This window comes from Acanthochromis polyacanthus, chromosome 13 (assembly GCF_021347895.1).
Source record: "Acanthochromis polyacanthus isolate Apoly-LR-REF ecotype Palm Island chromosome 13, KAUST_Apoly_ChrSc, whole genome shotgun sequence".
Taxonomy (NCBI): Eukaryota; Metazoa; Chordata; class Actinopteri; family Pomacentridae; genus Acanthochromis; species Acanthochromis polyacanthus.
Window position 1 is genome coordinate 23,502,255 of NC_067125.1, and position 17,093 is coordinate 23,519,347.

The window sequence follows — 17,093 nt, forward strand, 5'->3', positions numbered from 1 at the left end:
TATTAAGACACATTACCTTTGACTGAGTCCAACAACAGCTCAGCTAAAAGCTGTAGAAGAAGAAACAGCCTGAGCTACAGCAGCAGAGCTCTGGGCTTCAGTAGGGAGCTGAACCTTTGTTGATGTGTGTGTTTGGGGTTTGAGTGTGGGGGCTGAGATCTTATCAAGGGTCCCAGTGTGTGAATGAAGCTGCGGTCACAGTGAGCGCTCCTCCGGTAAACTGATCCCAGAGCAGCGGACTGACGCTCCGAGCACAATGAGAGCAGAGCAGAGACAGACTGCCCACATCAGATCTGCTGGAGAACACGCTGGATGTTTGTTTGAGCTGAGCTACTGGACTGCAGTAAGTTTAAAGCTTCTCTATTGATTATCAGCGTGTTTGTGTCGGCGATATATTGGCTCACTTCCTAATCAATCTGCTGAAAAACAAACTGTATATAAATGCCACATGCTTTCCTACAAAAAAATATCTGAGCTAACAAGTTATACTAATAAAGTGCACACCCTTCAGTAGCTTATTACTAATTACATACATTTATAAGATTCATTTTATTTTAATTCCTGCAATATTTTATACAGCCAGTAATTAAAGTGAGTACATGTGGAGTTTTAATTAAATGTCAAATTATCACCTTACAGTAATTGTGTTACTTCTGAGTTGAACAAATTTTATGTCAAATTAAACGTTAACAGTTTAGATTTCCTATATTAAAATACAGAGTCTACAGTAGGAACTAACAACCTGATGTCGATCTACTGGTTTCAGGTAATAGTTTTCTCTAAGTTCTTCTTTAGAAACTCTCCTGTGATATTGTCAGTGTGCTTGGAATCATTTTCATGCTGGAATATTCACCCCCTGCCAAGCTTCTGCACACTAGAAGCCATCTTTTCAGCTAGTTTTTGGTAGATGAACAGTCATTCATGATACTGTCTGTAAATGTCATCTCCAGCACCTTTTGCCCTCATGCTGCCCCCATATCCACGCTTCACTCTCAGGACTATGTATTCACTGTGGTGGTCCTGACCTGCTTCACACCAAACATGCTGGGCCCCATCTGACCTCTGCAAGTTTATCTTGGTCTCATCTCACCAAAGAATTCACTCCTGGTCTTCAGCAGCTTTCTTTTCATGTCCTTTAGCAAAGTTTGATTTTGCAGTTTTGTGCCGAATCACTAGACTTATTTATTATTTGATGCTATCTGTAGAGGTTCATAATGTCCTTCACACTGTCTCAGCTTCACGGAAACTGATTTCCATTGATCCCCCCTTTGCCAAGTCTGAAACATTTGTCCATCCGCTTTTCAGAGCTGGGATGTGCAAGTAGTACATGATCTGTGACATCATTTTAGGAGGACAGCCACTTAGGTTGTAATTAGTGGTGCTGTGATTCATTTTATACCTCATGATCACTGCTATAACTGTGTTCCCACTAACATTTAGTTCCTCCCTGTATGCAGACATGCAGATAGACACAGGTCTGCTCCTTTTATTACCTTGTTCATGCAGTCAGACTAAATATCCAGCTCACAGATGTATTCGCTTTTGCTACACTGAGGTTATGAATTTTATGCATTAATTTCATCTGTTATCTGTCCATATGTCCATCCTTCATGTCCACTGAGAAGGCCCAGTTCAACTCTTTATTCTTTCAACAAAGCCGTATTTAATCTGTGGAGGAAAATCAATGATCGTTACTGAGATTTCCTGTGTGTCCAGACTTTAGGGACACCCTGTACTTTGGGGCCTCTATTTTCAATACGGCCTTTATAAAGTATTTGGTTTCATTTCAAAAGATGAAATTTACTTGGCATTTAAGTGATATTGCACAGAAATATAGTCACTTCTGCTGGATACTGTATAATATAAATTTACCTAAGTTAAAAATAAGGGTTAATTCCCTACAAAATCATACAGTGGAGAGGAAGAACTTTGGTTCAGAAGCTCAAATTGTAACAATGACTGAAGTGGTCTAGAGACAGAAAACAGTTGAAGGAGTTAAACTATTATGAGCTTTAAAACAAAAAGTAAAACTTCAGTCTAAATTCTGTATTTTACTGGTATCCAGTGCAAATGAACCAAGACTAGCAGAGCTGACGGCTGTGTTCTGAACTAACTCTAATCAGGACTGGGTCAGCTTCATCTACAGGGAGTCACAGTTGTACAGCCAGGAGCTAATAAATGCATGGACCACTGTTTCCAGATCTTTTATGAGCTACAGTCAGTTTCCTTTAGTTTACAAATGTATGTAATGCAATACTGTATAGAAAAATAATATGCACTTGTACAATTTCTGAACAAAAACGTTCCGTGTTGTGTAGTCAGATGACACTCGTGGTGTTTGTCCTGTCTGTTGTTGTAAACAGCATGAATGTCACAACACAACTGGACATCAATGCCACATTACATAATAATGTAAAAAAAATGAGTGAACTGTCAATTAGTACAAGAGATAACTTCTGAAATACACCTACACATACACAGGTGTACTTGCAACATTTGATGTTGAGCAGATTTAACCAACACATTGTGGGGAAAAAAAGTCTAATTAGTTCATTTTCAGTGGTTCTGTATATAATCACTTTTTACACTAGTTTTTCTTTTTTTAGTGCTTGTAATGATTATTTGTATTCACCAGGTCAAACTAGCTGTGTTTACTATTTAAATATGTACTGGAAAGTTCAAAGTTGGTAAATATGTTTGACAAGATCTTATCACAGTACTTTCTTTGCTTCAGTGCCTTAGAGGCGACTTTTCAGTACAACACCATTCCAAAAATGCTTGTGTTACCTTTCTATAGACGTGTATTGAACAAGACTATTGTTCACAGGTCTTATCTGAGTGATATTGTGTCAGATACATTATATGCAGTGGTCAAAAAGTGTTCAGTCATTCCATTCATTTGCATGTATATTGCATTAAGAATCATTCTTAGATCTTTAAGTGCAATTTCTTTTAGTACAATCACAGCCAAAATACTAAATAAATCCTAAAAAAAGCCATGAAAAACCTCAAATTGATTGGTTCTGTGAAAATAAGAAATTTTGAGTATTGGGTCATTTTGGTAGAATTTAGTTTTATTATTTTTTCTTGTAAACAATAAACAAAAATAATTTATATTTGTTTGTCTGTCTAATGCAGCCACACCTTTTGAAAGATAAAAAAAAATTTTCCACAAATGTTTTTTGATAATATTTGAGATTGTGTAAAACTTTTTTCCACCTCTGTATACATGCTCCAAAAGTGCTTGGGCTTGCCCTGCTTGAGTAAAGTTTCATCATTTACGTGTGTCATTCAGCGTGTGATGAGCTGTGGTTTGTCGCTGCTCCTGCAGTAGGTGTCTGCATGGAGAGGCAGGTGGTGCAGAGGGCCAAGGAGGCCTTCCTGAGTGGCAGGACTCGGCCTGTGGAGTTCAGACTGCAACAGCTTCATGCCCTGCAGAAGATGATCACTGAGAAAGAGACAGAGATCTGCACTGCTCTCAAACAGGACATCAACAGGGTGAGCGGACACACAGGAAGCTGCTGCAGAAAAGATCCTTCAATATGCAGTTTATGTACAGAAACCTTCTATTTTTGCATATTTGTCTTAAATGACTGAAATGTTTCAGATCACCAAACTAATTTTAATGTAGGACAAAGACAACCCGAGAAAATGCAAAATACAGTTTTAAAGTGAGGATTTTATCAAGAAAAAAATGCTGTCCAGCTCATTTTGCCCTATGCGAAATAATATTTGCCCCCTTCGCTACCAATCTACCAAATGACCAACTTCATTTAACACTTGGGTTCATTTTCACCATTCACACCCACATATGATTACTGCCAGGCTTGTTGAATCTAAATGTCACTACATAGAACCTGTCTGGTACTGTGAAGTGGCTAAAAAGGTCTTAAAAAGGAGCACATTTATTCCATGTTCTAAAGAGATTCAAGAACCGATGATAAAACAAAGTCACTGATATTTATCAGTCTGGAAACAGTTACGAAGCCATTGCTAAGGCTCTGGGACTCCAGAGAGCCACAGTGAGAGACATTATTAACAAATGGAGAAACATGGAACAGTGGTTAAGTTTCCTAGGAGTAAAACAACGACCAACATTCTCCAAGAATGTGTTGATGTCCAGCATCAGTTCATGACCTAAAGCTCAACACAAATGGGTTCTGCAGTGCGACAATGACCCAAAGCAAACAAGCAAGTTCACTTCTGAGAGGCTAAAAAAGAACTAAATGAAGGTTTTGGAGTGGTAGAGTAAAAGTCCAGACTTGAGTCCAATTAAAATGCTGTAACAAGACCTTCAAAGGACAGTTCATGATCTAAAACCATCTAAAGTGGCTGAATTAAAACTTTTCTGTCGAGAATAGTGGACCAGAACTCCTCCATGGTGACCTAAAGGACTGATCACAAGCTGGAACAAACATTTAACTGCAGTTGTTGCTGCCAAGACCCCAACAAGTTACTAGATTTACAGGGGCAATAACTTTTTGATAGGGGTGATAGAGGTTTTCCATAAATCTTCAATAAACTATACTTTAAAAATGTATTTTGTGTTTTGTTTGTTGTCTCTGTCTATTTACATGCAATGAATATGAATGTAAATATTAGTTTGATGATCTGAAACATTAAAGTGTGAGAAATATGCACAAATAGAAGATATCTGTAGGGGGCGCAAATACTTTTGCACGGTACTGTATATATACCGGTATATAGGTTCTTGCTTGCCTGGCTAACAGCATGCTGGGTTTCTTCCCACAGAGCCAGTACGACACACCACTGTTGGAGCTGATCGGCATTGAGAATGAGATCAAGCTGGCCATAGATAAGCTGGCAGAGTGGGCAGCTCCTCGGTCGGTGGAGAGGAACCTCCTCACACTCAGAGATGAGGTCTACATCCAGCCAGAGCCCCTGGGAGTGGTGCTCATCATCGGGGCCTGGAACTACCCCTGGGCCGTCACCCTCCAGCCGCTGGTTGGGGCTATCGCTGCAGGTAAGGAGCTTTCCTGTCCCCAGTAACTGCTTATACTGAGTGATTTAGTCCAGTGGCCTCCTGATGGCTGTGATGCAGGCAGTCTGAACCGACCACAGACATGACTTCTGCTCAGGCTAAAGTTTGCAGCAACTTTATGCATAAATCCAAACGTGTTATTGTGTTAACATGTGCAACAACACCAACAAAAGACTGACAGAGATGTCATTCATTTGCAGTCTATATATAAAGAGTATTTAACTTTACAAAGTTTTTTTCTTGGGATTTTTTTAATAGAAATTCTACACCTTTATTAGATACTCTACCGTTCAAAAATTTGGGGTTACTTAAAAATTTCCATATTTTTTTAAGAAAAGCTTTTTTTTTAAATGAAGATAACATTAAATGAATGATAAATCCAGTGTAGACATTGTTCATGTGGTAAATGACTATTCTAGCTGGAAACGGCTGATTTTTAATGGAATATCTCCATAGGGGTACAGAGGAACATTTCCAGCAACCATCACTCCTGTGTTCTAATGCTACATTGTGTTAGCTAATGGTGTTGAAAGGCTCATTGATGGTTAGAAAACCCTTGTGCAGTTATGTTAGCACATGAATGAAAATGTTGGTTTTCATGGAAAACCTGAAATTGTCTGAGTGACTCCAAACTTTTGAACGGCAGTGTATATTTTTTCATAATGAAACAGATCTAATCAATCATTTTAGATCAGCAATGGATGAAACAAGTTCATTTAATGTATTTATTTAGTTATCTAAGTCAACAATTGAGGACAGTAGGTCATAAGCCCTTTTAGGTGCATGTAAATTGTATAAGTAACATTAAAAACGCTGTTGGTTCTCGGGGTTGTTTCTGCTGCCTAAAGGCTTCACAGGCAAATTCACACATGATATCAAACCATTTAGGAAACTGTTGAGGAAACCCCTAAAAATGCGTAGCAAATAACATTTTTTTAAATTAACATAATCCTGTTCCTGCCCTGAAATGGATCAGCTGCACTGCAAAAACTCCAAATCTTACCAAGTCTATATGTCTTATTTTTAGTCTAAATGTCTCACTTAATTTGAGATAAATTTACTTAGCAAGTGACATTTCAGCAGATGGAGAGACTTGTTTTAAGACGATGCATCTTAAATATCTTTAGTCAAACAATCTTGGAATTATCTTGTTCTAACCCTCGTGCCGTCCTGTGGGTCAAATTGACCCGTTTTAAAGTTTAAAAATGTGGAAAATATAGATATTTTCACTGTGAAAACTTCCACATCTTCAAATTTTTTTGGGAATTTTTTGAACATTTTTTGGTGGAAAAAAGAAATGTTAAAAAAATATATTTCTTTAAGAACATCCACATAAAAATCAACCAAAATCCAGCGAAATTCGCTGGATTTTGGTTGATTTTTATGTGGATGTTCTTAAAGAAAACATTAGAACTTTTATTGATATATATGGAATCACTTTAGATATTTTTAGGATTTTTTGGAAGATTTTTATGCATTTTTGAAAAGATTTACAATTTTTAGAAGAAGTGAAAATGGCTTGGTAAGATTTCTAGAAATAAGATATGATATTTAGAATATTGACATCTTAAAATTAGCTTGAAAAACTTATTTTAAGCGACATTTTACCAGGATTGTCAAGATTAGGTGTCTTAACCCTCTTGTTGTCCTCATTTACGGCACCAAAAATTCAGCAAAAAATTCCCCAGATTACAAAAAATTGCAATATCTTAAGGAAGAAAATTACTTAAAAGTTTCCCTTAAAAGTTTTATTTTAAAAAAAATCCCCAAATTTGGCAAGAAATAAAAATTTAAAAATAAAAAAATCCTAAAAATGATCTAAAGTGATTACATATATATCAGTAAAACTTCAAATATTTTCTTTAAGAACATTCACCAAAAAATGTTCAAAAATTTCCCCCAAAATTTTGAAAATTTAGAAATTTTCACTGTGAATTTTTTCCCCCCACATTTTTAAACTTTAAAATGGGTCAATTTGACCCACAGGACGACATGAGGGATAAAACAAGATAATTTCAAGATTGTTTGTCTTAACAAGATATTTAAGATGCATTGTCTTAAAACAAGTCCCTCCATCTGCTCAAATGTCACTTGTTCAGTGAATTTATCTTAAATCAAGTGGGATGAGACATTTTGACTAAAAACAAGACAAACAGACTTGATAAGATTTTGAGTTTTTGCAGTGTAAATCATGGGCCACAGTCTAAGACTTGACCATGTTCACATGTCTAAAAAGCTTCTTTAAAGATCTTCAAAAAATCACCAGGAGTCAGCATTCAGAGGCAGCAGGATTTACTGTCGACAGAAAATCCAGGACTAGTTCTTAGCAGTGATTAACACCTCAAGAAAACTGAAGATACTGAGCTGTGCATCGTCTTTATGCTGTGGCAGTTAGTCATTTTTTCCACACCTATAGGGTGGATTTTAAGAGACAGTTTTGACACCATTATATTTTTCTAAATCTCTTGGTCAGATCTTGACATTAGGTAATCTTATTTCACCACGAGATCACACCTACAGAAGACATTAGTTTATCATTAGATCCTGTTTTACAGAGAACATGTCCAGACTCTGTTTCAGCCCCCCTGCACTTTTTACCCTGATTATTTTGATACAGATGTCATGCATAATATACCTTTATGTATTGTTAAATTTCTTATATATTTTTAACAGTTATATTGCTTTTTGTATACACCATTATATATACAGTATGTATATATAATGGTATATATATATATATATATATATATATATATATATATACACACATATACTCCACATTTCAGTTTCCTACAAAGCAGGTGATTTGTCTTCACCCCAAAAATGTATGTTTTACTTTATAACCTTCCAGCTGTGTGTGTGTGTGTGTGTGTGTGTGTGTGTGTGTGTGTGCGCCCAGGTTCTGGCTATACTTGTGGGGACCAAATGTCCCCACAACTGTAGGAAAACCAATAAACATGTCATTTGTGGGGACCTCATTTGGGTTGTTACTGAAAAAAGTAAAAGTGTTGATTGTTTTGGTCTGGGTTAAGGTCAGGGTTAGGGTAAGGGTTAGGAGTTAGATATGAATGGGAGTCAATGGTAGATCCTCACAATGATAGAAAAACACAGTGTGTGTGTGTGTGTCCTCCACAGACACACATTATACCATCAAAACATCAGTCATTACTAGAATATTCATCATTATGCATTTCATACACATCTTAAACTAAAAAATATTACACTGCATTATGTTCATTTTTGTGATTAACTATAAAACGTGTAGAGATCTACAGAGCCTGAGCTAATCAGACCTCCAGGCTCTTTTGTTTATCTTATTTGGTAAAAGCTGGAGGAACACATTTAGGATTTTTTCAATTAATGTTGCATTCTACATGTTTTTAGTCAAAAAATCATCAATACATGAAATTAAGCTATTACAGTTTGCCATTCAGCCTGGAAACTTTTTTAACCTCTACTTCAGTAGTTGAACTGTTATAAAAACATTTGCTGATATGCGTGCTAGTTAAACTTATATTTTGCAGCACAGTTTTGATAAAACTAATGGGAGAAATACCCTGCTGCTCTGCTGTTCAGACCTCACTTGACTTGCCTCCTATCTCTGCATTCTCACCCTCCTACTTGTCAGCTGTGCGTCACTCAGTGATCTCATCCCATTCACAGAAACCCGTGTTCTCTCTCTGTAGGCAATGCAGCTGTGGTGAAGCCGTCAGAGCTCAGCGAGTACTCGTCCCTCCTCCTCCGGGCGCTGCTGCCTCGCTATCTAGACAAGGTCTGAACACCAGCTGCTATTGTTGTTGGAATAAGGTTGGGGAGAGCAGCACAATGCAGGACATGACAGATATTTCTGAGTCGCCAAGTGGTCACTTCATGATGGGACTCCATCATGACTCAAGTGTTAACATCATCCTCAACGCGCCTCATTTTCAACCACGCTTGACATTTTTGTCACCTACTTTGTACTTATTGTGGACAAAAAATATAAAACAATACATTTTTGCTTTCTTTTTTGTTTGTTTGTTTCCAGGATCTGTACCCAGTGGTGACAGGTGGAGTGTCAGAGACCCAGGAGCTGCTGAGGCTCAGGTTTGACCATGTCTTCTACACAGGCAGCAGCTCGGTAGGTAAAGTGGTGATGGAGGCTGCAGCTCGCCACCTCACCCCAGTAACGCTGGAGCTGGGAGGGAAGAGCCCCTGCTACATCGACAAGGACTGTGACGTCCGAATCGCCTGCCGGTAACTCACTCATTAGAGTAGTCAAAATCACCAGCAGTCATACACGGGCATTAAATAAACTGAATTACAGGCCTCAAGCTGCTGAAAGGAGAGTTTAAACTGGTGACATGTGGAGGTTCAGTAATCTGGTTTAGGATTTGTTAGAATTAGCTGCTACTATTTCTGTCAGACAGAAAGCTGTTGAACATCAACCTTCATTGAACCTAATCTTGCCAATTTTCATCTGTCACTGTGATGAGTTACACTACCATAGAAACCAGCGACTGCCTGGAAGCTAAAACATCTGAAGTCACTGAGACGCTTGGAAAAGACATGGAAACAATGCAAGCAGCAATCTGTAGCTTAATAACACTGCCTGAATACAAGCTCCTGTTGTGAATGACACCGGCCCATTCTGAATCACATTTGACAAACTGTAGGTGTTGGAAAGCCATTTTAAACCATTGTGAGATTCTAATACCAAGGGGACAATACTTCCTTACTTTAGGGTGTAAGTGCATGCACTTCAAACCTGATTTCTTGCCTTTTATGGAGTCTGTAGGGACACATGGAATCACAATCACTGTTTTCACCATTACCGTGCAACCAAGAACATCTTCCAAGCTCCAAGTCTTTTTCTTTTGTTACGTGAAAGGGGAATGAATGTTGAGTGGTTACTGGGGTAGAAAACAGAAACTATTAGCACAGGCCTTCAGCTGTGGGTGAATGTGCTAATAAATCTGTCACAAGTTAGTGCATTCTCATTGTATAGCTACACATACACAGTACAGCTTAATGTGACTTGTCCTGAAACACTGAAACATTCACGTTGCTCTTTAGGTAAAGTGTAAATGAACCGTGTGTATTTGTGCTCCTGCCTCTCTGGTTTGTGTGCAGTCGTATCACATGGGGAAAGTTTGTGAACTGTGGCCAGACGTGCATCGCTCCAGACTACATCCTGTGTGAGCCCTGCATCCAGGGCCGGGTGGTGGAGTGCATCCGACAGACTCTACTGGTAACACTTCAGCTGTGCTCTGACCTGTATATTTAGGGGAAACTTCAGCGTGATGCTTTATCAGGACCTTCTGGATCCATTGCAGGAATTTTATGGTGCCGATCCCAAATGCTCACCTGACTATGGACGAATCATCAACCAGCGTCACTTCAACAGGATCATGAGTCTGATGGAGGGTTACACTCCTGTGGTGGGAGGACAGAGTGACTCCTCACAGCGCTACATTGGTAGGAAGACACATTCTTACTGCCTTGTCCATGTGAATTAGACAAACATGTCTGGTCTATAATTCTGTCTAAATGAACACTGTTGTTGTAACTAAAGCTCCGACCGTGCTGAAGGATGTTCCCCCCCAGTCCAGGCTGATGCAGGAGGAGATCTTCGGCCCTCTGCTGCCCATAGTTACCGTCAGTGACATGGATGACGCCATCAACTTCATCAATGAGAGAGAGAAACCGCTGGCTCTCTACATCTTTTGCACTGACAAGAAGGTGAGATGCAGCAGGGAGGAGAGATCCTACAGCAGGTTTTATCCTTTTAAGCTCTTCCTCATGGATTGTCTTTCTGTCTGTTTTTGTCCTCATGACTCCTAAAGGCAGTCAAAAAGATGATTGAGGAGACTACGAGTGGAGGAGTGACAGTAAATGACGTCATGATGCACTACACAGTCAGCTCTCTGCCGTTTGGTGGTGTTGGTAAGAATAATCCAAACTGTGTTATAGTGTGCGTGTTAATGTAGGAAAACTTCATCATAAGGGAATCAAACAAACTGGATTCAGCTGCTAGACAGCAGACCCTACCTCACCTCTAGCTATCCTATGCAGATCAAAGACGTGCCCTCGAGGAGAGTCCATCCTCCAATCTTCTGAATCCCAAAACCCAGGGAAAATGTAAAAACAGAGAGGATTGTTGGATGTTCAGCTTTCTGTTGGCCAGTGAACACATCATGTGTTAAGTATGGTTCTGAAGGAGAAATCATGATATTTCATCAAAAACAGAAATATCTGTACACGATTCTTGAGAAACACAGAAAGTTCTGCGCTCATTAGCACAACTGAGAAACCATGAGGGACTCAGCTGTCCCTAACAGTCACCATGATGAAAATTCAGAGAGTTTTCAGGTGATCTGCAGGCTGTGTTCACACAGAGGAGAGACGACAAGAGAGACTGAGTAGGAAATAGAACATTGTGTATCAATGAATTAGATATGGCTTAAAGTGATACACAGAGGAATGAATTGTCGTCAAGTTGTTGGTTATACCTTCAACATCAGGAAATATCTTTCTATAGCTGATGTATAAATAGTATGAAAAGCGTCTAGTTCAGGGGTGTCAAACATGTGGCCCGTGGGCCAAAACCAGCCCACCACAGGCTCCAATCCAGACAGTAGGATGACTTAGCAAAATGTAAAAATTACACTGATGAAATTAAGCTGGAAATGAATACTTTCTATGAAAACATTTAAAGACATTGAACATTGTGCAACATAAGGTCAGTCAGCAGTTTCAGTGTGACAGGGCTTGATTTGGTGGAACCCTATTGTTGATGTACTGCCACAACTTTTATGTGTTTTTATGTATACATTTTATACATTTACAAGACGGGGGACACACCTTAACCTTTTCCTTAATAGTTCCCACTTTAGTTTGGTGGTATCAGTTCAGTCTTCAGGATTACTACAGAAATGTGGAAATGAATGTAAATTTAAAATGATTTCTAGATCTTGGCAAGTTGTACAATGCTAGATTGATCAGCTCCAGATAGCTGTCACTAAATGTTTTGTTTTTTGTAGACACTCTGTGACCTGTAAGTAATGTGGAAATGATAAACTGAGGCATAAAATTGTGGAAATTTACCTTATTTTTCTTCAGAAATTTCAGGTTGTCCGCAATGTTTTGTAAAAGGACAGTTCATTAAATGTGAAAATTTTTGGACTGCATTTTTTTTGCACTGAAACAAAGGGAAAAAATTGGAGTTGTGGTTATTTATGGGTTATTATGCTCTGATTTTAGTGGTGCGGCCCACTGGAGATCAAACTGGGTGAATGTGGCCCCTGAACTAAGATGAGTTTGACACCCCTGGTCTAGTTGGTAGAGATTATACAAATGTAAATATACTTATTCAAATAGCCTCTCAATAGCATGTGGAACCATTGTTTCTTTCACAATGTTGGTAACACCTGTGAGCAGAAAATGCTTGTACATGATGATTCCATGTTTAGGATGAATACAGAAACGAAGCTTTCCTTTGTCTTTTATTGACTTAAGGCACTGTGTCATTCCACACAGAAAACATTTTTAGTTCTCTCTTGTCTACATAGTTGTGCTGTTTCCATAGAAGACTTTAAAATGAAAAATAAGACCACAGTCAGTAGAAATGTGACAGGAGCAAAAGGCTGCTATTCAGAAGGTCCTGTATTTTGGGGTGTTTGTTGTCATTTATAACAAGCTATTTATGTTGTTTGACCTGTTTCCATTTTGTTTCCTTCCTGGTAATGTTGCTGCCACCATTTTCTGCCTAAAAGCCACAAAAATGAGAAACAGTATTAGCTGTGTACAAGATCATTTCATGATATTACATGAGCTACATGTTCTAATTTGATTCAGGAAAAAAAATTGGAAAAATTGCAGAACATAACATAAGTGTATGTAAACAGATTTGCACCATAGATGAAAAGATTTGCTCTTTTGATTTAAAATGTCATTTGATGCTGATTTAAAGGATATTGGCACTTTGACAGTAATTACAGGAGAAGCACAAAGTATCAACATATTAATATACCAGCTCTGTTATATTATTATTATTATTGATAACAACAACAATAATAATCATAATACTCCCTTTTTGATAATGGTAAGTTCCCGTTTTGGAAAAAGTCTAAAGTACTACAGTGCAGAAACACCTGACTGGATTTTAAATGACCACATTAAACTCTGTAGTGTCAGACAGACTCACACATCCAAAAGAGAAAACTCTTTCTTGTCCTGTGTTCTTTTTGTATAAAGGATCACACATTCCCACGTTGACTGGTTGAACATCAGTATGTTCATGTGGAAACTCTGACCGTGCACTTGTGTGTCACCCCTCCAGGACAGAGTGGTATGGGCCGCTACCACGGCAAACACACCTTCGACCAGCTGAGCCACCAGAGGGCCTGCCTGGTCCGGAAGCTGGCCATGGAGAGTGTGAACCTGGCCCGCTACCCTCCTCAGGACCGCCGACGGGCGCGCAGGGTCCGCATGGCCCTGAAGTCCCCTCTGATCGACATGTCCAAGAGGACGCTGATCTGGGCCATCACTGCCACCGTCATCGGCTTTGGCCTGTTCGTCACCCTGATGGTCATCCTGCTCATAGCTGCAGGCCTCAACTGCACCTGCTGGTACTGGAGAGGCTTCTATAACTACTTCTAGAGACTCTACGGGTCCCTTTGTAAGATCCAAATAACAGAGGAGCCTGTTACAACTAGTCGTGGGCTCAAAATACACACTGAATCTTGTTTTAAAATCAGATGTTTTGAAGATAAAGGATATAACCTTTTGATCTAACTTCTATTTGCTGTGTGTCTGTTTTGAATCAAATGTCTTTATTCAGCAACAAAGCAAACACGGTTTGACACTGAACAAACAGCTCTGTCCTTCGTTCTTTTTGTATTATTTGGGATTAACATTTACTATTTGAGGATATATTATATAAATGCAAATACCACAGCTGACTTACAGTATTGTGCAGACAAATGATGTATTTTGCTTTTGTTCCAAAATTAAAGACTTGTTCATATGTCACCATATTCCACTTTTTTGCCTTTCTTTTTCATTAAAGATTGTTTTTTGAGGGGAAATTTGAAGCTTTTACTGGACGGTTGCAAAGAAAAGAGACAGGAAATGGAGGAAGAAGGACAATAATATAAGGTGAATAGTTCAACCTGCTGGTAAGCAAACCAGGGACACCCTGCTTAGGTCATATTCTGCTGGCAGGTCAGCCTCTCTGTTTTTAAATTTAAAACATTCCTTATGTCAGAGGAACCTTTTTATGTTATCTTCAAGCAGTGATTTGCTTTAAAGATGTGTTTTCAGTTCCTTCCTTCACTGAAATGAACAGTAAGCTTGTAAAAACTGAGTATTAATACATCAGATAAATACCAACCAATTGTAACTGCAGGAGGTTTAACCTACTAAAAATAAATTATAAATATTGTAAATAAATACAGTGTTTACTGTATTTTAACACGTGTAACCAGCAACATAGAAGACACACCTGAGATCCAGCTTATGAAATCAAGTTATTTGGCCAGCATTGTTATTCATCCATCCATCCATTCTCTATACACCGCTTTATCCTCACTAGGGTCGCGGGGGGTGCTGGAGCCTATCCCAGCTGTCTCGGGTGAAGGCAGGGGACACCCTGGACAGGTCGCCAGTCTGTCACAGGGCTCCATATACAGACAAACAATCACACTCACATTCACACCTACGGGCAATTTAGAATAACCAATTAACCTCAGCATATTTTTGGACTGTGGGAGGAAGCCGGAGTACCCAGAGAAAACCCACACATGCACAGGGAGAACATGCAAACTCCATGCAGAAAGATCCCAGGCCCACCCTGGGATTTGAACCGGGGATCTTCTTGCTGCAAGGCAAAAGTGCTAACCACTAGCCCACTGCAGCCCTGTTGTTATTATTATTATTATGCTAAATTCTAACCAACATTATGCTGGTCTGAACTGCCCCATGTAACCTGATGTAACACTGCCTAAACTTACCTAACAGAAAGCTGTAAAATCTAGGATAGCAGAGCTCCATCCTTCCAAAAGGAAGCAAAACAGTTCATAGTTTGTCTTAGTGACCAAAAACTGGTCACTGCCTGCTTTGAAGGGATACTATAAGTTAAGGTAATTGTCCCTTAATGATACAACATGATATGTACAAACAGTACATGAGTGTACAGTGCTGTGAAAAAGTATTTGCCCTATTCCCAAATTCTAATTTTTTTGTGTATTTTCCCCACTTTATTGTTTAAGATCATCAAACAAATGTAAATATCAGACAAAAATAACCCAAGTAAACACAAATTGCAGTTTTTAAATGATGATTTTATTAAGGGAAAAAAATCAAGGCTGTCTGGCCCTGTGTGAAAAGTAATTGCCCCCTAAACCTAATAACTGGTTGGGTCCCCCTCAGCAGCAACAACTGAAATCAGGCGTTTTCTACAACTTGCACTGAGTCTTTCACATCTCCGTGGAGACATTTTGGTGAACTCTTCTTTGCAGAATTGTTTTAATTCAGCAACACTGGAGGGTTTCCAGCATGAGCAGCATTTTTAAGGTCCTGTCAGCATTTCAATCAGATTCAAGTCTGGATCTCGACTCCAGAATCTTCATTTGGATTTTTAATCTAGAAGTTGACTTTCTGGACTTTGGATCATTGTTCTGCTGCAAAACCCAAGTGCGCTTCAGCTTGAGGTTATAAACTGATGGCCGAACATCCTCCTTCAAGATTGTCTGGTAGAAATGAGAATTTATGGTTCTGTCAATCACAACAAGTCATCCAGGTCCTCAAACCATCCCACTACCACCACCACGTTTCACTGTTGCTCTGATGTTCTTTTTCTGAAATGCTGTGTTAATTTTATACCAGATGTAAGGAGACAAAAAGTTCAGCCTTCGTCTCTTCAATCCATAGAATATTCTCCCAAAAGTCTTGGGGATCATTCAGATGTTTGTTTGCAAAAGTGAAGCAAGCCTTTATGTTCTTTTTGGTCAGCAGTGGTTTTGGCCTTGAAACTCTGCCGTGAATGACATTTTTGCGCAGTCTCTTCCTTATTGTTGAGTCATGAACACTGACCTTAACTGAGGCAAGCGACATTTGCAGTTCTTTAGATGTTGTCCTGGGTTCTGTTGTGACCTCCTTTAAGAGTCGTCTCTGTGCTCTTGGGGTCATTTTGGTCATTGGTCCACTCCTGGGAAGGTTCACCACTGTTCCATGTGTTCTCCATTTGTGGATAAAGTCATTTGTCTGGAGTCCTAAAGCTTTAGAATTGGATTTGTCACGTTTTCCAGACTGATAGATGTCAATTACGTCATTTCTCATCTGTTCCTGAATTTCTGAACAGGTTCTATTTAAGGGATTTCTTGATTGAACAGGTCTGGAGGTCAGAGAAATTGAACTCGCCTTGCCAAAAAAATGTAATTAGCCACAGTTAATTCATGATTTAACAAGGGGGGCAATTACTTTTTCATGGAGGATTAGGTAGGTTTGGATAGCTTGTTTCCCTTAAAACATTAAATCATTGTTTAGAAACTGCATTTTGTGTTTACTTTGTTTATATTTCTCTAATATTTAAAGTTGTTTGATGATCTTAAACATTTAAGTTGGGGAATATATTAAAAAATATGTGATTCGAGAAGAGGACAAATACTTTTCCACGGCACCGCGGATGTGTTTGTGTCCAGGTTGTGCAGCTGCATACTGGCTCTTACTGTGTGTGGCTGACAGATGGCAGCAGAGAGCTGCAGTGTAGGAATCACAAGAAATATAGTCCCTTAATGTTCCTATTTATTGACTTTTCTATAAAATTATAAAGCTGCCCCAATCACTTGTATAGTTTCAGGTTGTTTTTCTTCATAAATCTGTCTATACACACGTGGACAAAATTGTTGGTACCCCTCAGTTAAAGAAGGAAAAACCCACAATTCTCACTGAAATCACTTGAAACTCACAAAAGTAACAATAAATAAAAATTTATTGAAAATTAAATAATCAAAAACAGCCATTACTTTTGAACTGTTGATTAACATAATTATTTAAAAAAACAAACTAATGAAACAGGCCTGGACAAAAATGATGGTACCTCTATAAAAGA

General features: G+C 38.8%; 1 protein-coding gene across 1 annotated transcript; it reads left to right on the forward strand.

Annotated features, from left to right (window-relative positions):
* The first annotated feature begins 3 nt into the window (after positions 1-3).
* LOC110955878 (aldehyde dehydrogenase, dimeric NADP-preferring-like) lies at positions 4-14,019 on the forward strand. Its single transcript, XM_022201026.2, has 10 exons — positions 4-343; positions 3,332-3,498; positions 4,753-4,984; positions 8,689-8,774; positions 9,030-9,238; positions 10,115-10,232; positions 10,318-10,459; positions 10,557-10,723; positions 10,828-10,927; positions 13,323-14,019. The coding sequence occupies exons 2-10, from the start codon at positions 3,343-3,345 to the stop codon at positions 13,640-13,642; spliced, it is 1,530 nt and encodes a 509-aa protein (XP_022056718.1). The 5' UTR covers positions 4-343; positions 3,332-3,342; the 3' UTR covers positions 13,643-14,019.
* Positions 14,020-17,093: the final 3,074 nt, after the last annotated feature.

Bases quoted from the DNA above. Each gene is read 5' to 3' on its own strand.
- LOC110955878 (XM_022201026.2), top strand. From the start codon at position 3,343: ATGGAGAGGCAGGTGGTGCAGAGGGCCAAGGAGGCCTTCCTGAGTGGC. The intron at 10,460-10,556 runs GTAGGAAGACAC...TTGTAACTAAAG, and splicing joins CTCCTCACAGCGCTACATTG to CTCCGACCGTGCTGAAGGAT. The intron at 10,928-13,322 runs GTAAGAATAATC...TCACCCCTCCAG, and splicing joins TCTGCCGTTTGGTGGTGTTG to GACAGAGTGGTATGGGCCGC.